At 60.6% G+C, this 12,861-nt stretch overlaps 1 protein-coding gene across 5 annotated transcripts in view; it reads right to left on the bottom strand.

The window, feature by feature from the left end:
• Window positions 1-12,861, bottom strand: part of LOC140396053 (phosphorylase b kinase gamma catalytic chain, skeletal muscle/heart isoform-like) — a 49,944-nt gene that overhangs the window by 7,104 nt on the left and 29,979 nt on the right. For 4 of the 5 annotated variants that reach the window (XM_072484143.1, XM_072484146.1, XM_072484145.1 and 1 more), the window contains exons 8-10: window positions 10,697-10,850; window positions 9,472-9,594; window positions 3,127-3,410 (exon numbers count right to left, since the gene is read on the bottom strand). In XM_072484143.1, coding sequence (XP_072340244.1) covers window positions 3,129-3,410; window positions 9,472-9,594; window positions 10,697-10,850 — 559 coding nt within the window. In that variant the 3' untranslated portion in view covers window positions 3,127-3,128. The remainder of the gene's footprint in view (window positions 1-3,126; window positions 3,411-9,471; window positions 9,595-10,696; window positions 10,851-12,861) is intronic. The other variant, XM_072484147.1, reaches the window with a different exon arrangement.

Raw genomic sequence — 12,861 nt, 5'->3', positions numbered from 1 at the left:
ACTCCCAGGACAGGTACAGCACGGGGTTAGATACAGAGTAAAGCTCCCTCTGCACTGTCCCCATCAAACACTCCCAGGACAGGTACAGCACGGGGTTAGATACAGAGTAAAGCTCCCTCTACACTGTCCCCATCACACTCCAAGGACAGGTACAGCACGGAGTTAGATACAGAGTAAAGCTCCCTCTGCACTGTCCCCATCAAACACTCCCAGGACAGGTACAGCACGGGGTTAGATACAGAGTAAGGCTCCCTCTACACTGTCCCCATCAAACACTCCCAGGACAGGTACAGCACGGGGTTAGATGCAGAGTAAAGCTCCCTCTACACTGTCCCCATCAAACACTCCGAGGACAGGTACAGCATGGGGTTAGATACAGAGTAAAGCTCCCTCTACACTGTCCCCATTAAACACTCCCAGGGCAGGTACAGCACGGGGTTAGATACAGAGTAAAGCTCCCTCTACAGAGTCCCCAACAAACACTCCCAGGACAGGTACAGCACGGGGTTAGATACAGAGTAAAGCTCCCTCTACACTGTCTCCATCAAACACTCCCAGGACAGGGACAGCACAGGGTTAGATACAGAGTAAAGCTCCCTCTACACTGTCCCCATCAAACTCTCCCAGGAGAGGGACAGCACGGAGTTAGATACAGAGTAAAGCTCCCTCTACACTGTCCCCATCAAACACTCCCAGGAGAAGGACAGCACGGGGTTAGATGCAGAGGAAAGCTCCCTCTACACTGTCCCCATCAAACACTCCCAGGACAGGCACAGCACGGGGTTAGATAGAGAGTAAAGCTCCCTCTACACTGTCCCCATCAAACACTCCCAGGACAGGTACAGCACGGGGTTAGATGCAGAGTAAAGCTCCCTCTACACTGTCCCCATCAAACACTCCCAGGACAGGTACAGCACGGGGTTAGATACAGAGTAAAGCTCCCTCTACACTGTCCCCATCAAACACTCCCAGGACAGGTACAGCACGGGGTTAGATACAGAGTAAAGCTCCCTCTACACTGTCCCCATCAAACACTCCCAGGACAGGTACAGCACGGGGTTAGATACAGAGTAAAGCTCCCTCTACACTGTCCCCATCAAACACTCCCAGGACAGGTACAGCACGGGGTTAGATGCAGAGTAAAGCTCCCTCTACACTGTCCCCATCAAACACTCCCAGGACAGGTACAGCACGGGGTTAGATGCAGAGTAAAGCTCCCTCTACACTGTCCCCATCAAACACTCCCAGGACAGGTACAGCACAGGGTTAGATACAGAGTAAATCTCCCTCTACACTGTCCCCATCAAACACTCCCAGGACAGGTACAGCACGGGGTTAGATACAGAGTAAAGCTCCCTCTACACTGTCCCCATCAAACAATCCCAGGACAGGTACAGCACGGAGTTAGATACAGAGTAAAGCTCCCTCTGCACTGTCCCCATCAAACACTCCCAGGACAGGTACAGCACGGGGTTAGATACAGAATAAAGCTCCTTCTACACTGTCCCCATGAAACACTCACAGGACAGGTACAGCATGGGGTTAGATAAAGAGTAAAGCTCCCTCTACACTGTCCCCATCAAACACTCCCAGGACAGGTACAGCACGGGGTTAGATAAAGAGTAAAGCTCCCTCTACACTGTCCCCATGAAACACTCACAGGACAGGTACAGCATGGGGTTAGATTCAGAGTAAAGCTCCCTCTACTCTGTCCCCATCAAACACTCCCAGACAGGTACAGCACGGGGTTAGATACAGGGTAAAGCTCCCTCTACGCTGTCCCCATCAAACACTCCGAGGACAGATACAGCACGGGGTTAGATACAGGGTAAAGCTCCCTCTACGCTGTCCCCATCAAACACTCCGAGGACAGGTACAGCATGGGGTTAGATACAGAGTAAAGCTCCCTCTACACTGTCCCCATTAAACACTCCCAGGGCAGGTACAGCACGGGGTTAGATACAGAGTAAAGCTCCCTCTACAGAGTCCCCAACAAACACTCCCAGGACAGGTACAGCACGGGGTTAGATCCAGAGTAAAGCTCCCTCTACACTGTCTCCATCAAACACTCCCAGGACAGGGACAGCACAGGGTTAGATACAGAGTAAAGCTCCCTCAACACTGTCCCCATCAAACACTCCCAGGATAGGTACAGCACGGGGTTAGATACAGAGTAAAGCTCCCTCTACACTGTCCCCATCAAACACTCCCAGGACAGGTACAGCACGGGGTTAGATACAGAGTAAAGCTCCCTCTACACTGTCCCCATCAAACACTCCCAGGACAGGTACAGCACGGGGTTAGATACAGAGTAAAGCTCCCTCTACACTGTCCCCATCAAACACTCCCAGGACAGGTACAGCACGGGGTTAGATGCAGAGTAAAGCTCCCTCTACACTGTCCCCATCAAACACTCCCAGGACAGGTACAGCACGGGGTTAGATACAGAGTAAAGCTCCCTCTACACTGTCCCCATCAAACACTCCCAGGGCAGGTACAGCACGGGGTTAGATGCAGAGTAAAGTTCCCTCTACACTGTCCCCATCAAACACTCCCAGGGCAGGTACAGCACGGGGTTAGATGCAGAGTAAAGCTCCCTCTACACCAGTGTTTTGCAAGCGTTTTTTCCGGGGACCCATTTTTACCAATCGGCCAACCTTCGGGGCCCAACCCGGCTGACCTTCGCGACCCATCATTTTCTCTTACCTTGTTTGTTGCTGACAAAAATGGAGTTAATGGTTTTGGGTCCCTTTGGCCCCAATGGTTCCATTGGCCGCCCGAACTTGAAAAAAAAGTCTGCGACCGTATAAAAACAAATGCGGCCGCACTGCGCCTGCGTGCCCGATCACCGGTGATCGTGCACGCATGCGCAGTGGGGACAAATTTTTTAAATCTTTTCCTGGCCATTTTGAAGGCCGCTCGCAGTTGGCATTATTAAAAGCTGCCTGCTGCGCGTGGGTTTGCGCGATCGGGATTGCTGCGACGAATGGCTCCGCGACCCTCCCGATACCCGCCCGCAACCCACCCGCGGATCGTGCCCCCGAGTTTGACAATGCCTGCTCCACACTGTCCCCATAAAACACTGACATGTGATTCGGAAAATGCTGGCGAATGATCTGATCTTACCTTCAGTCACTGTAAATTTGTATCATATCCTGATCCTCCTCCTCGTCCAGGAAAGTGGGAAGGTGAATGAGGGCCTTGGGTGAGTTCTCGAAGAGGGCGGCACGGTTCTGGGTCAGTCCTTTCTTCACCCAATGCCCATAGATACCGAACGCACAGCCATCGATCAGCCTCCGCACGGCTTTCATGGCATAGGGATCTTTGATCAGTGCCTCCTTGGTGACCAGCTTGACTCTCCTGTAGTTATCGTAGACACGGATACAGACTCGGGCGGCCCAGACAGCGACCTGTGGAAGAGGTGGCATTGCCCACACCCCTCGACCCATCCAGGCCAAAGTGCGAGGAGGCAGGCAAGAGGGTTTCAAACGGAGTATTTCATCAATACCTCGCCCACTAGAGATGCACCTTGCCCGGAGGTCCACCGCAGATGCTCCGTCTCCTTCACACCCACCGCAGATGCTCCGCCTCCTTCTCACCGACCGCAGACGCTCCGCCTCCTTCACACCCACCGCAGACGCTCCGTCTCCTTCACACCCACCGCAGACGCTCCGCCTCCTTCACACCCACCGCAGACGCTCCGCCTCCTTCTCACCCACCGCAGACGCTCCGCCTCCTTCACACCCACCGCAAACGCTCCGTCTCCTTCACACACACCGCAGACGCTCCGCCTCCTTCTCACCCACCGCAGACGCTCCGCCTCCTTCTCACCCACCGCAGACGCTCCGCCTCCTTCTCACCGACCGCAGACGCTCCGCCTCCTTCACACCCACCGCAAACGCTCCGTCTCCTTCACACACACCGCAGATGCTCCGCCTCCTTCTCACCGACCGCAGACGCTCCGCCTCCTTCACACCCACCGCAGACGCTCCGCCTCCTTCTCACCCACCGCAGACGCTCCGCCTCCTTCACACCCACCGCAAACGCTCCGCCTCCTTCTCACCCACCGCAGACGCTCCGCCTCCTTCACACCCACCGCAGACGCTCAGTCTCATACACGCCCACCGCAGACGCTCCGCCTCCTTCTCACCCACCGCAGACGCTCCGCCTCCTTCACACCCACCGCAAACGCTCCGTCTCCTTCACACACACCGCAGATGCTCCGCCTCCTTCTCACCGACCGCAGACGCTCCGCCTCCTTCACACCCACCGCAGACGCTCCGTCTCCTTCACACCCACCGCAGACGCTCCGCCTCCTTCACACCCACCGCAGACGCTCCGCCTCCTTCTCACCCACCGCAGACGCTCCGCCTCCTTCACACCCACCGCAAACGCTCCGCCTCCTTCACACCCACCGCAGACGCTCCGTCTCCTTCACACCCACCGCAGACGCTCCGTCTCCTTCACACCCACCGCAGACGCTCCGTCTCCTTCACACCCACCGCAGACGCTCCGCCTCCTTCTCACCCACCGCAGACGCTCCGCCTCCTTCGCACCCACCGCAGACGCTCCGCCTCCTTCACACCCACCGCAGACGCTCCGTCTCATACACGCCCACCGCAGACGCTCCGCCTCCTTCACACCCACCGCAGACGCTCCGTCTCATACACGCCCACCGCAGACGCTCCGCCTCCTTCACACCCACCGCAGACGCTCCGCCTCGTTCACACCCACCGCAGACGCTCCGCCTCCTTCACACCCACCGCAGACACTCCGCCTCCTTCACACCCACCGCAGACGCTCCGTCTCCTTCACACCCACCGCAGACGCTCCGTCTGCTTCACACCCACCGCAGACGCTCCGCCTCCTTCACACCCACCGCAGACGCTCCGTCTCCTTCACACCCACCGCAGACGCTCCGTCTCATTCACACCCACCGCAGACGCTCCGTCTCCTTCACACCCACCGCAGACGCTCCGTCTGCTTCACACCCACCGCAGACGCTCCGCCTCCTTCACACCCACCGCAGACGCTCCGTCTCCTTCACACCCACCGCAGACGCTCCGCCTCGTTCACACCCACCGCAGACGCTCCGCCTCCTTCACACCCACCGCAGACGCTCCGCCTCCTTCACACCCACCGCAGACGCTCCGTCTCCTTCACACCCACCGCAGACGCTCCGCCTCCTTCACACCCACCGCAGACGCTCCGTCTGCTTCACACCCACCGCAGACGCTCCGTCTCCTTCACACCCACCGCAGACGCTCCGTCTCCTTCACACCCACCGCAGACGCTCCGTCTGCTTCACACCCACCGCAGACGCTCCGTCTGCTCCACACCCACCGCAGACGCTCCGCCTCCTTCACACCCACCGCAGACGCTCCGTCTCCTTCACACCCACCGCAGACGCTCCGTCTGCTTCACACCCACCGCAGACGCTCCGCCTCCTTCACACCCACCGCAGACGCTCCGTCTGCTTCACACCCACCGCAGACGCTCCGCCTCCTTCACACTCACCGCAGACGCTCCGTCTCCTTCACCCCCACCTCAGACGCTCCGTCTCCTTCACCCCCACCGCAGACGCTCCGTCTCCTTCACACCCACCGCAGACGCTCCGTCTCCTTCACACCCACCGCAGACGCTCCGTCTCATTCACACCCACCGCAGACGCTCCGTCTCCTTCACACCCACCGCAGACGCTCCGTCTGCTTCACACCCACCGCAGACGCTCCGCCTCCTTCACACCCACCGCAGACGCTCCGTCTCCTTCACACCCACCGCAGACGCTCCGTCTCCTTCACCCACCGCAGACGCTCCGCCTCCTTCACACCCACCGCAGACGCTCAGTCTCATACACGCCCACCGCAGACGCTCCGCCTCCTTCACACCCACCTCAGACGCTCCGCCTCCTTCACACCCACCGCAGACGCTCCGCCTCCTTCACACCCACCGCAGACGCTCAGTCTCATACACCCCCACCGCAGACGCTCCGCCTCCTTCACACCCACCTCAGACGCTCCGCCTCCTTCACACCCACCGCAGACGCTCCGCCTCCTTCACACCCACCGCAGACGCTCCGTCTCATTCACACCCACCGCAGACGCTCCGTCTCATTCACACCCACCGCAGACGCTCCGTCTCCTTCACACCCACCGCAGACGCTCCGCCTCCTTCTCACCCACCGCAGACGCTCCGTCTGCTTCACACCCACCGCAGACGCTCCGTCTGCTTCACACCCACCGCAGACGCTCCGTCTGCTTCACACCCACCGCAGACGCTCCGTCTGCTTCACACCCACCGCAGACGCTCCGTCTCCTTCACACCCACCGCAGACGCTCCGTCTCCTTCACACCCACCGCAGACGCTCCGCCTCCTTCACACCCACCGCAGACGCTCCGCCTCCTTCACACCCACCGCAGACGCTCCGCCTCCTTCACACCCACCGCAGACGCTCCGCCTCCTTCACACCCACCGCAGACGCTCCGCCTCCTTCACACCCACCGCAGACGCTCCGCCTCCTTCACACCCACCGCAGACGCTCCGCCTCCTTCACACCCACCGCAGACGCTCCGCCTCCTTCACACCCACCGCAGACGCTCCGTCTCCTTCACACCCACCGCAGACGCTCCGTCTCCTTCACACCCACCGCAGACGCTCCGTCTCCTTCACACCCACCGCAGACGCTCCGTCTCCTTCACACCCACCGCAGACGCTCCGCCTCCTTCACACCCACCGCAGACGCTCCGCCTCCTTCACACCCACCGCAGACGCTCCGCCTCCTTCACACCCACCGCAGACGCTCCGTCTCCTTCACACCCACCGCAGACGCTCCGCCTCCTTCACACCCACCGCAGACGCTCCGTCTCCTTCACACCCACCGCAGACGCTCCGTCTCCTTCACACCCACCGCAGACGCTCCGTCTGCTTCACACTCACCGCAGACGCTCCGTCTCCTTCACACCCACCGCAGACGCTCCGTCTGCTTCACACTCACCGCAGACGCTCCGTCTCCTTCACACCCACCGCAGACGCTCCGCCTCCTTCACACCCACCGCAGACGCTCCGTCTCCTTCACACCCACCGCAGACGCTCCGTCTGCTTCACACTCACCGCAGACGCTCCGTCTCCTTCACACCCACCGCAGACGCTCCGCCTCCTTCACACCCACCGCAGACGCTCCGTCTCCTTCACACCCACCGCAGACGCTCCGTCTCCTTCACACCCACCGCAGACGCTCCGCCTCCTTCACACCCACCGCAGACGCTCCGCCTCCTTCACACCCACCGCAGACGCTCCGTCTCCTTCACACCCACCGCAGACGCTCCGCCTCCTTCACACCCACCGCAGACGCTCCGCCTCCTTCACACTCACCGCAGACGCTCCGCCTCCTTCACACCCACCGCAGACGCTCCGCCTCCTTCACACCCACCGCAGACGCTCCGTCTGCTTCACACCCACCGCAGACGCTCCGCCTCCTTCACACCCACCGCAGACGCTCCGCCTCCTTCACACCCACCGCATACGCTCCGTCTGCTTCACACCCACCGCAGACGCTCCGCCTCCTTCACACCCACCGCAGACGCTCCGTCTCCTTCACACCCACCGCAGACGCTCCGTCTCCTTCACACCCACCGCAGACGCTCCGTCTCCTTCACACCCACCGCAGACGCTCCGCCTCCTTCACACCCACCGCAGACGCTCCGCCTCCTTCACACCCACCGCAGACGCTCCGTCTCCTTCACACCCACCGCAGACGCTCCGTCTCATACACGCCCACCGCAGACGCTCCGCCTCCTTCACACCCACCGCAGACGCTCCGCCTCCTTCACACCCACCGCAGACGCTCCGCCTCCTTCACACCCACCGCAGACGCTCCGTCTCCTTCACACCCACCGCAGACGCTCCGCCTCCTTCACACCCACCGCAGACGCTCCGTCTCCTTCACACCCACCGCAGACGCTCCGCCTCCTTCTCACCCACCGCAGACGCTCCGTCTCCTTCACACCCACCGCAGACGCTCCGCCTCCTTCTCACCCACCGCAGACGCTCCGTCTCCTTCACACCCACCGCAGACGCTCCGTCTCCTTCACACCCACCGCAGACGCTCCGTCTCCTTCACACCCACCGCAGACGCTCCGTCCCCTTCACACCCACCGCAGACGCTCCGCCTCCTTCACACCCACCGCAGACGCTCCGCCTCCTTCACACCCACCGCAGACGCTCCGCCTCCTTCACACCCACCGCAGACGCTCCGCCTCCTTCACACCCACCGCAGACGCTCCGCCTCCTTCACACCCACCGCAGACGCTCCGCCTCCTTCACACCCACCGCAGACGCTCCGTCTCCTTCACACCCACCGCAGACGCTCCGCCTCCTTCACACCCACCGCAGACGCTCCGCCTCCTTCAACCCCACCGCAGACGCTCCGTCTCCTTCACACCCACCGCAGACGCTCCGTCTCCTTCACACCCACCGCAGACGCTCCGTCTCATACACGCCCACCGCAGACGCTCCGCCTCCTTCACACCCACCGCAGACGCTCCGCCTCCTTCACACCCACCGCAGACGCTCCGCCTCATACACGCCCACCGCAGACGCTCCGTCTCCTTCACACCCACCGCAGACGCTCCGTCTCCTTCACACCCACCGCAGACGCTCCGTCTCCTTCACACCCACCGCAGACGCTCCGCCTCCTTCACACCCACCGCAGACGCTCCGCCTCCTTCAACCCCACCGCAGACGCTCCGTCTCCTTCACACCCACCGCAGACGCTCCGTCTCCTTCACTCCCACCGCAGACGCTCCGTCTCCTTCACACCCACCGCAGACGCTCCGTCTCCTTCACACCCACCGCAGACGCTCCGCCTCCTTCACACCCACCGCAGACGCTCCGTCTCCTTCACACCCACCGCAGACGCTCCGTCTCCTTCACACTCACCGCAGACGCTCCGCCTCCTTCACACCCACCGCAGACGCTCCGCCTCCTTCACACCCACCGCAGACGCTCCGCCTCCTTCACACCCACCGCAGACGCTCCGCCTCCTTCACACCCACCGCAGACGCTCCGCCTCATACACGCCCACCGCAGACGCTCCGTCTCCTTCACACCCACCGCAGACGCTCAGTCTCATACACACCCACCGCAGACGCTCCGCCTCCTTCACACCCACCGCAGACGCTCCGCCTCCTTCACACCCACCGCAGACGCTCCGCCTCCTTCACACCCACCGCAGACGCTCCGCCTCCTTCACACCCACCGCAGACGCTCCGCCTCATACACGCCCACCGCAGATGCTCCGTCTCCTTCACACCCACCGCAGACGCTCAGTCTCATACACGCCCACCGCAGACGCTCCGTCTCCTTCACACCCACCGCAGACGCTCCGCCTCCTTCACACCCACCGCAGACGCTCCGTCTCCTTCACACCCACTCCCTGCGAGCCATTGAACACCCTCCCTTCTCTGCACCTACCCGGAATTTTCGGAGCGGGCTGAAATGTCGTACTTCTGGCGTGTAACTTTGGAAGAAGGGATGGCTGAGAGCCTCCTCAGCTGTAATTCTCTTACTGGGGTCTACGGTCAACATCCTAGAGATCTGCCGGTGGAGGAAGAGGACAATAAACTTTACTGCATCATCATCGTCCCCATCAAACACCCACAGGACAGGTACAGCACGGGGTTAGATACAGAGTAAAGCTCCCTCTACACTGTCCTCATCAAACACTCCCAGGACAGGTACAGCACGGGGTTAGATACGGAGTAAAGCTCCCTCTACACTGTCCCCATCAAACACTCCCAGGACAGGTACAGCACCGGGTTAGATACAGAGTAAAGCTCCCTCTACACTGTCCCCATCAAACACTCCCAGGACAGGGACAGCACGGGGTTAGATACAGAGTAAAGCTCGCTCTCCACTGTCCCCATCAAACTTTCCCAGGACAGGTACAGCACGGGGTTAGATACAGAGTAAAGCTCCCTCTACACTGTCCCCATCAAACACTCCCAAGACAGGTACAGCACGGGGTGAGATTCAGAGTAAAGCTCCCTCTACACTGTCCCCATCAAACACTCCCAGGACAGGTACAGCACCGGATTAGATACAGAGTAAAGCTCCCTCTACACTGTCCCCATCAAACACTCCCAGGACAGGTACAGCACGGGGTTAGATACAGAGTAACGCTCCCTCTACACTGTCCCCATCAAACACTCCCAGGACAGGTAAAGCACGGGGTTAGATACAGAGTAAAGCTCCCTCTACACTGTCCCCATCAAACACTCCCAGGACAGGTACAGCACGGGGTTAGATACAGAGTAAAGCTCCCTCTACACTGTCCCCATCAAACACTCCCAGGACAGGTACAGCATGGGGTTAGATATAGAGTAAAGCTCCCTCTACACTGTCCCCATCAAACACTCCCAGGACAGATACAGCACGGGGTTAGATACAGAGTAAAGCTCCCTCTACACTGTCCCCATCAAACACGCCCAGGACAGGTACAGCACGGGGTTAGGTACAGAGTAAAGCTCCCTCTACACTGTCCCCATCAAACACTCCCAGGACAGGTACAGCACGGGGTTAGATACAGAGTAAAGCTCCCTCTACACTGCTCCCATCAAACACCCCCAGGACAGGGACAGCACCGGGTTTGCTGAGGTGGGAGGTATTCCACCTACCCTGTCCCACTGCAGCAACATACCAGCTCCTTCACTGTGTCAGAACGGTCCTCCCATTCGTTCGAGGTCAGCTGGTAGTTTCCCTCCATGATAAAGCGGAGCATCACCATCTGCTTGCGGTGCCAGAAAGGCGGTGAGCCAGCGAGGAGAGTGTACATAACCACACCAGCAGACCACCTGGAAGAAGAGGGAGACGGAGCGAGAAAGAGCCAATCAAACATTGTGAGTCAGCTAAACTCAGTCCAGAAAGAACTCACCACAGAGGGTCAGTGACATCAGGGAGTACAGAGGGAGCGTCGCACTGTCCGAGTGTCAGTACTGAGGGAGTGTCGCACTGTCAGAGGGTCAGTACTGAGGGAGTGTCGCACTGTCGGAGGGTCAGTACTGAGGGAGTGTCGCACTGTCAGAGGGTCAGTACTGAGGGAGTGTCGCACTGTCGGAGGGTCAGTACTGAGGGAGCGCCACACTGTCAGAGGGTCAGTACTGAGGGAGCGCCACACTGTCAGAGGGTCAGTACAGAGGGAGCGTCGTACTGTCCGAGTGTCAGTACTGAGGGAGTGTCGCACTGTCAGAGGGTCAGTACTGAGGGAGTGTCGCACTGTCGGAGGGTCAGTACTGAGGGAGCGCCACACTGTCAGAGGGTCAGTGCTGAGGGAGCGCCGCACTGTAAGAGGGTCAGTACTGAGGGAGTGCCGCACTGTCAGAGGGTCAGTGCTGAGGGAGCGCCGCACTGTCAGAGGGTCAGTACTGAGGGAGTGTCGCACTGTCGGAGGGTCAGTACTGAGGGAGCGCCGCACTGTCAGAGGGTCAGTACTGAGGGAGTGCCGCACTGTCGGAGGGTCAGTACTGAGGGAGCACCGCACTGTCTGAGGGTCAGTGCTGAGGGAGTGCCGCACTGTCGGAGGGTCAGTACTGAGGGAGTGCCGCACTGTCAGAGGGTCAGTACTGAGAGAGTGCCGCACTGTCAGAGGGTCAGTGCTGAGGGAGCGCCGCACTGTCAGAGGGTCAGTGCTGAGGGAGCACCGCACTGTCGGAGGGTCAGTGCTGAGGGAGCGCCGCACTGTCAGAGGGTCAGTGCTGAGGGAGCACCGCACTGTCGGAGGGTCAGTACTGAGGGAGCGCCGCACTGTGAGAGGGTCAGTACTGAGGGAGTGCTGCACTGTCAGAGGGTCTGTACTGAGGGAGTGCCGCACTGTCAGAGGGTCAGTACTGAGAGAGTGCCGCACTGTCAGAGGGTCAGTACTGAGGGAGCACCGCACTGTCTGAGGGTCAGGGCTGAGGGAGCGCCGCACTGTCAGAGGGTCAGTACTGAGGGAGCGCCGCACTGTCTGAGGGTCAGTGCTGAGGGAGTGCCGCACTGTCAGAGGGTCAGTGCTGAGGGCGTGCCGCACTGTCAGAGGGTCAGTACTGATGGAGCACCGCACTGTCAGAGGGTCAGTACTGAGGGAGCGCCACACTGTCAGAGGGTCAGTACTGAGGGAGTGTCGCACTGTCAGAGGGTCAGTACTGAGGGAGCGCCGCACTGTCAGAGGGTCAGTGCTGAGAGAGAGCCGCACTGTCGGAGGGTCAGTGCTGAAGGAATGCCGCACTGACGGAGAGTCAGGACTGAGGGAGTGTCGCACTGTCAGAGGGTCAGTACTGAGGGAGCGCCGCACTGTCAGAGGGTCAGTGCTGAGAGAGAGCCACACTGTCGGAGGGTCAGTGCTGAGGGAATGCCGCACTGACGGAGAGTCAGAACTGAGGGAGCGCCGCACTGTCGGAGAGTCAGTACTGAGGGAGTGCCACACTGTCGGCGAGTCAGTGCTGAGGGAGAGCCGCACTGTCGGAGGGTCAGTACTGAGGGAGCGCCGCACTGTCAGAGGGTCAGTGCTGAGGGAGTGCTGCACTGTCGGAGGGTCAGTGCAGAGGGAGCGCCGCACTGTCGGAGGGCCAGTACTGAGGGAGCACCGTACTGTCCGAGGGTCATTACTGAGGGAGTGCCGCACTGTCAGACGGTCCACACAGAGGGAGTGCCGCACTGTCAGAGGGTCATTGCTGAGGGAGCGCCGCACAGTCAGAGAGTCAGTGCTGAGGGAGCGCCGCACTGTCAGAGGGTCAGTACTGAGGGAGCGCCGCACTGTCAGAGGGTCAGTACTGAGGGAGCGCCGCACTGTCAGAGGGTCAGTGCTGAGGGAGCACCGCACTGTCA

Source organism: Scyliorhinus torazame, chromosome 19 (genome assembly GCF_047496885.1).
Source record: "Scyliorhinus torazame isolate Kashiwa2021f chromosome 19, sScyTor2.1, whole genome shotgun sequence".
Lineage (NCBI taxonomy): Eukaryota > Metazoa > Chordata > Chondrichthyes > Carcharhiniformes > Scyliorhinidae > Scyliorhinus > Scyliorhinus torazame.
The sequence above is the reverse complement of the archived record's forward strand: the minus strand, read 5'-3'. Positions and strand labels throughout refer to the sequence as shown.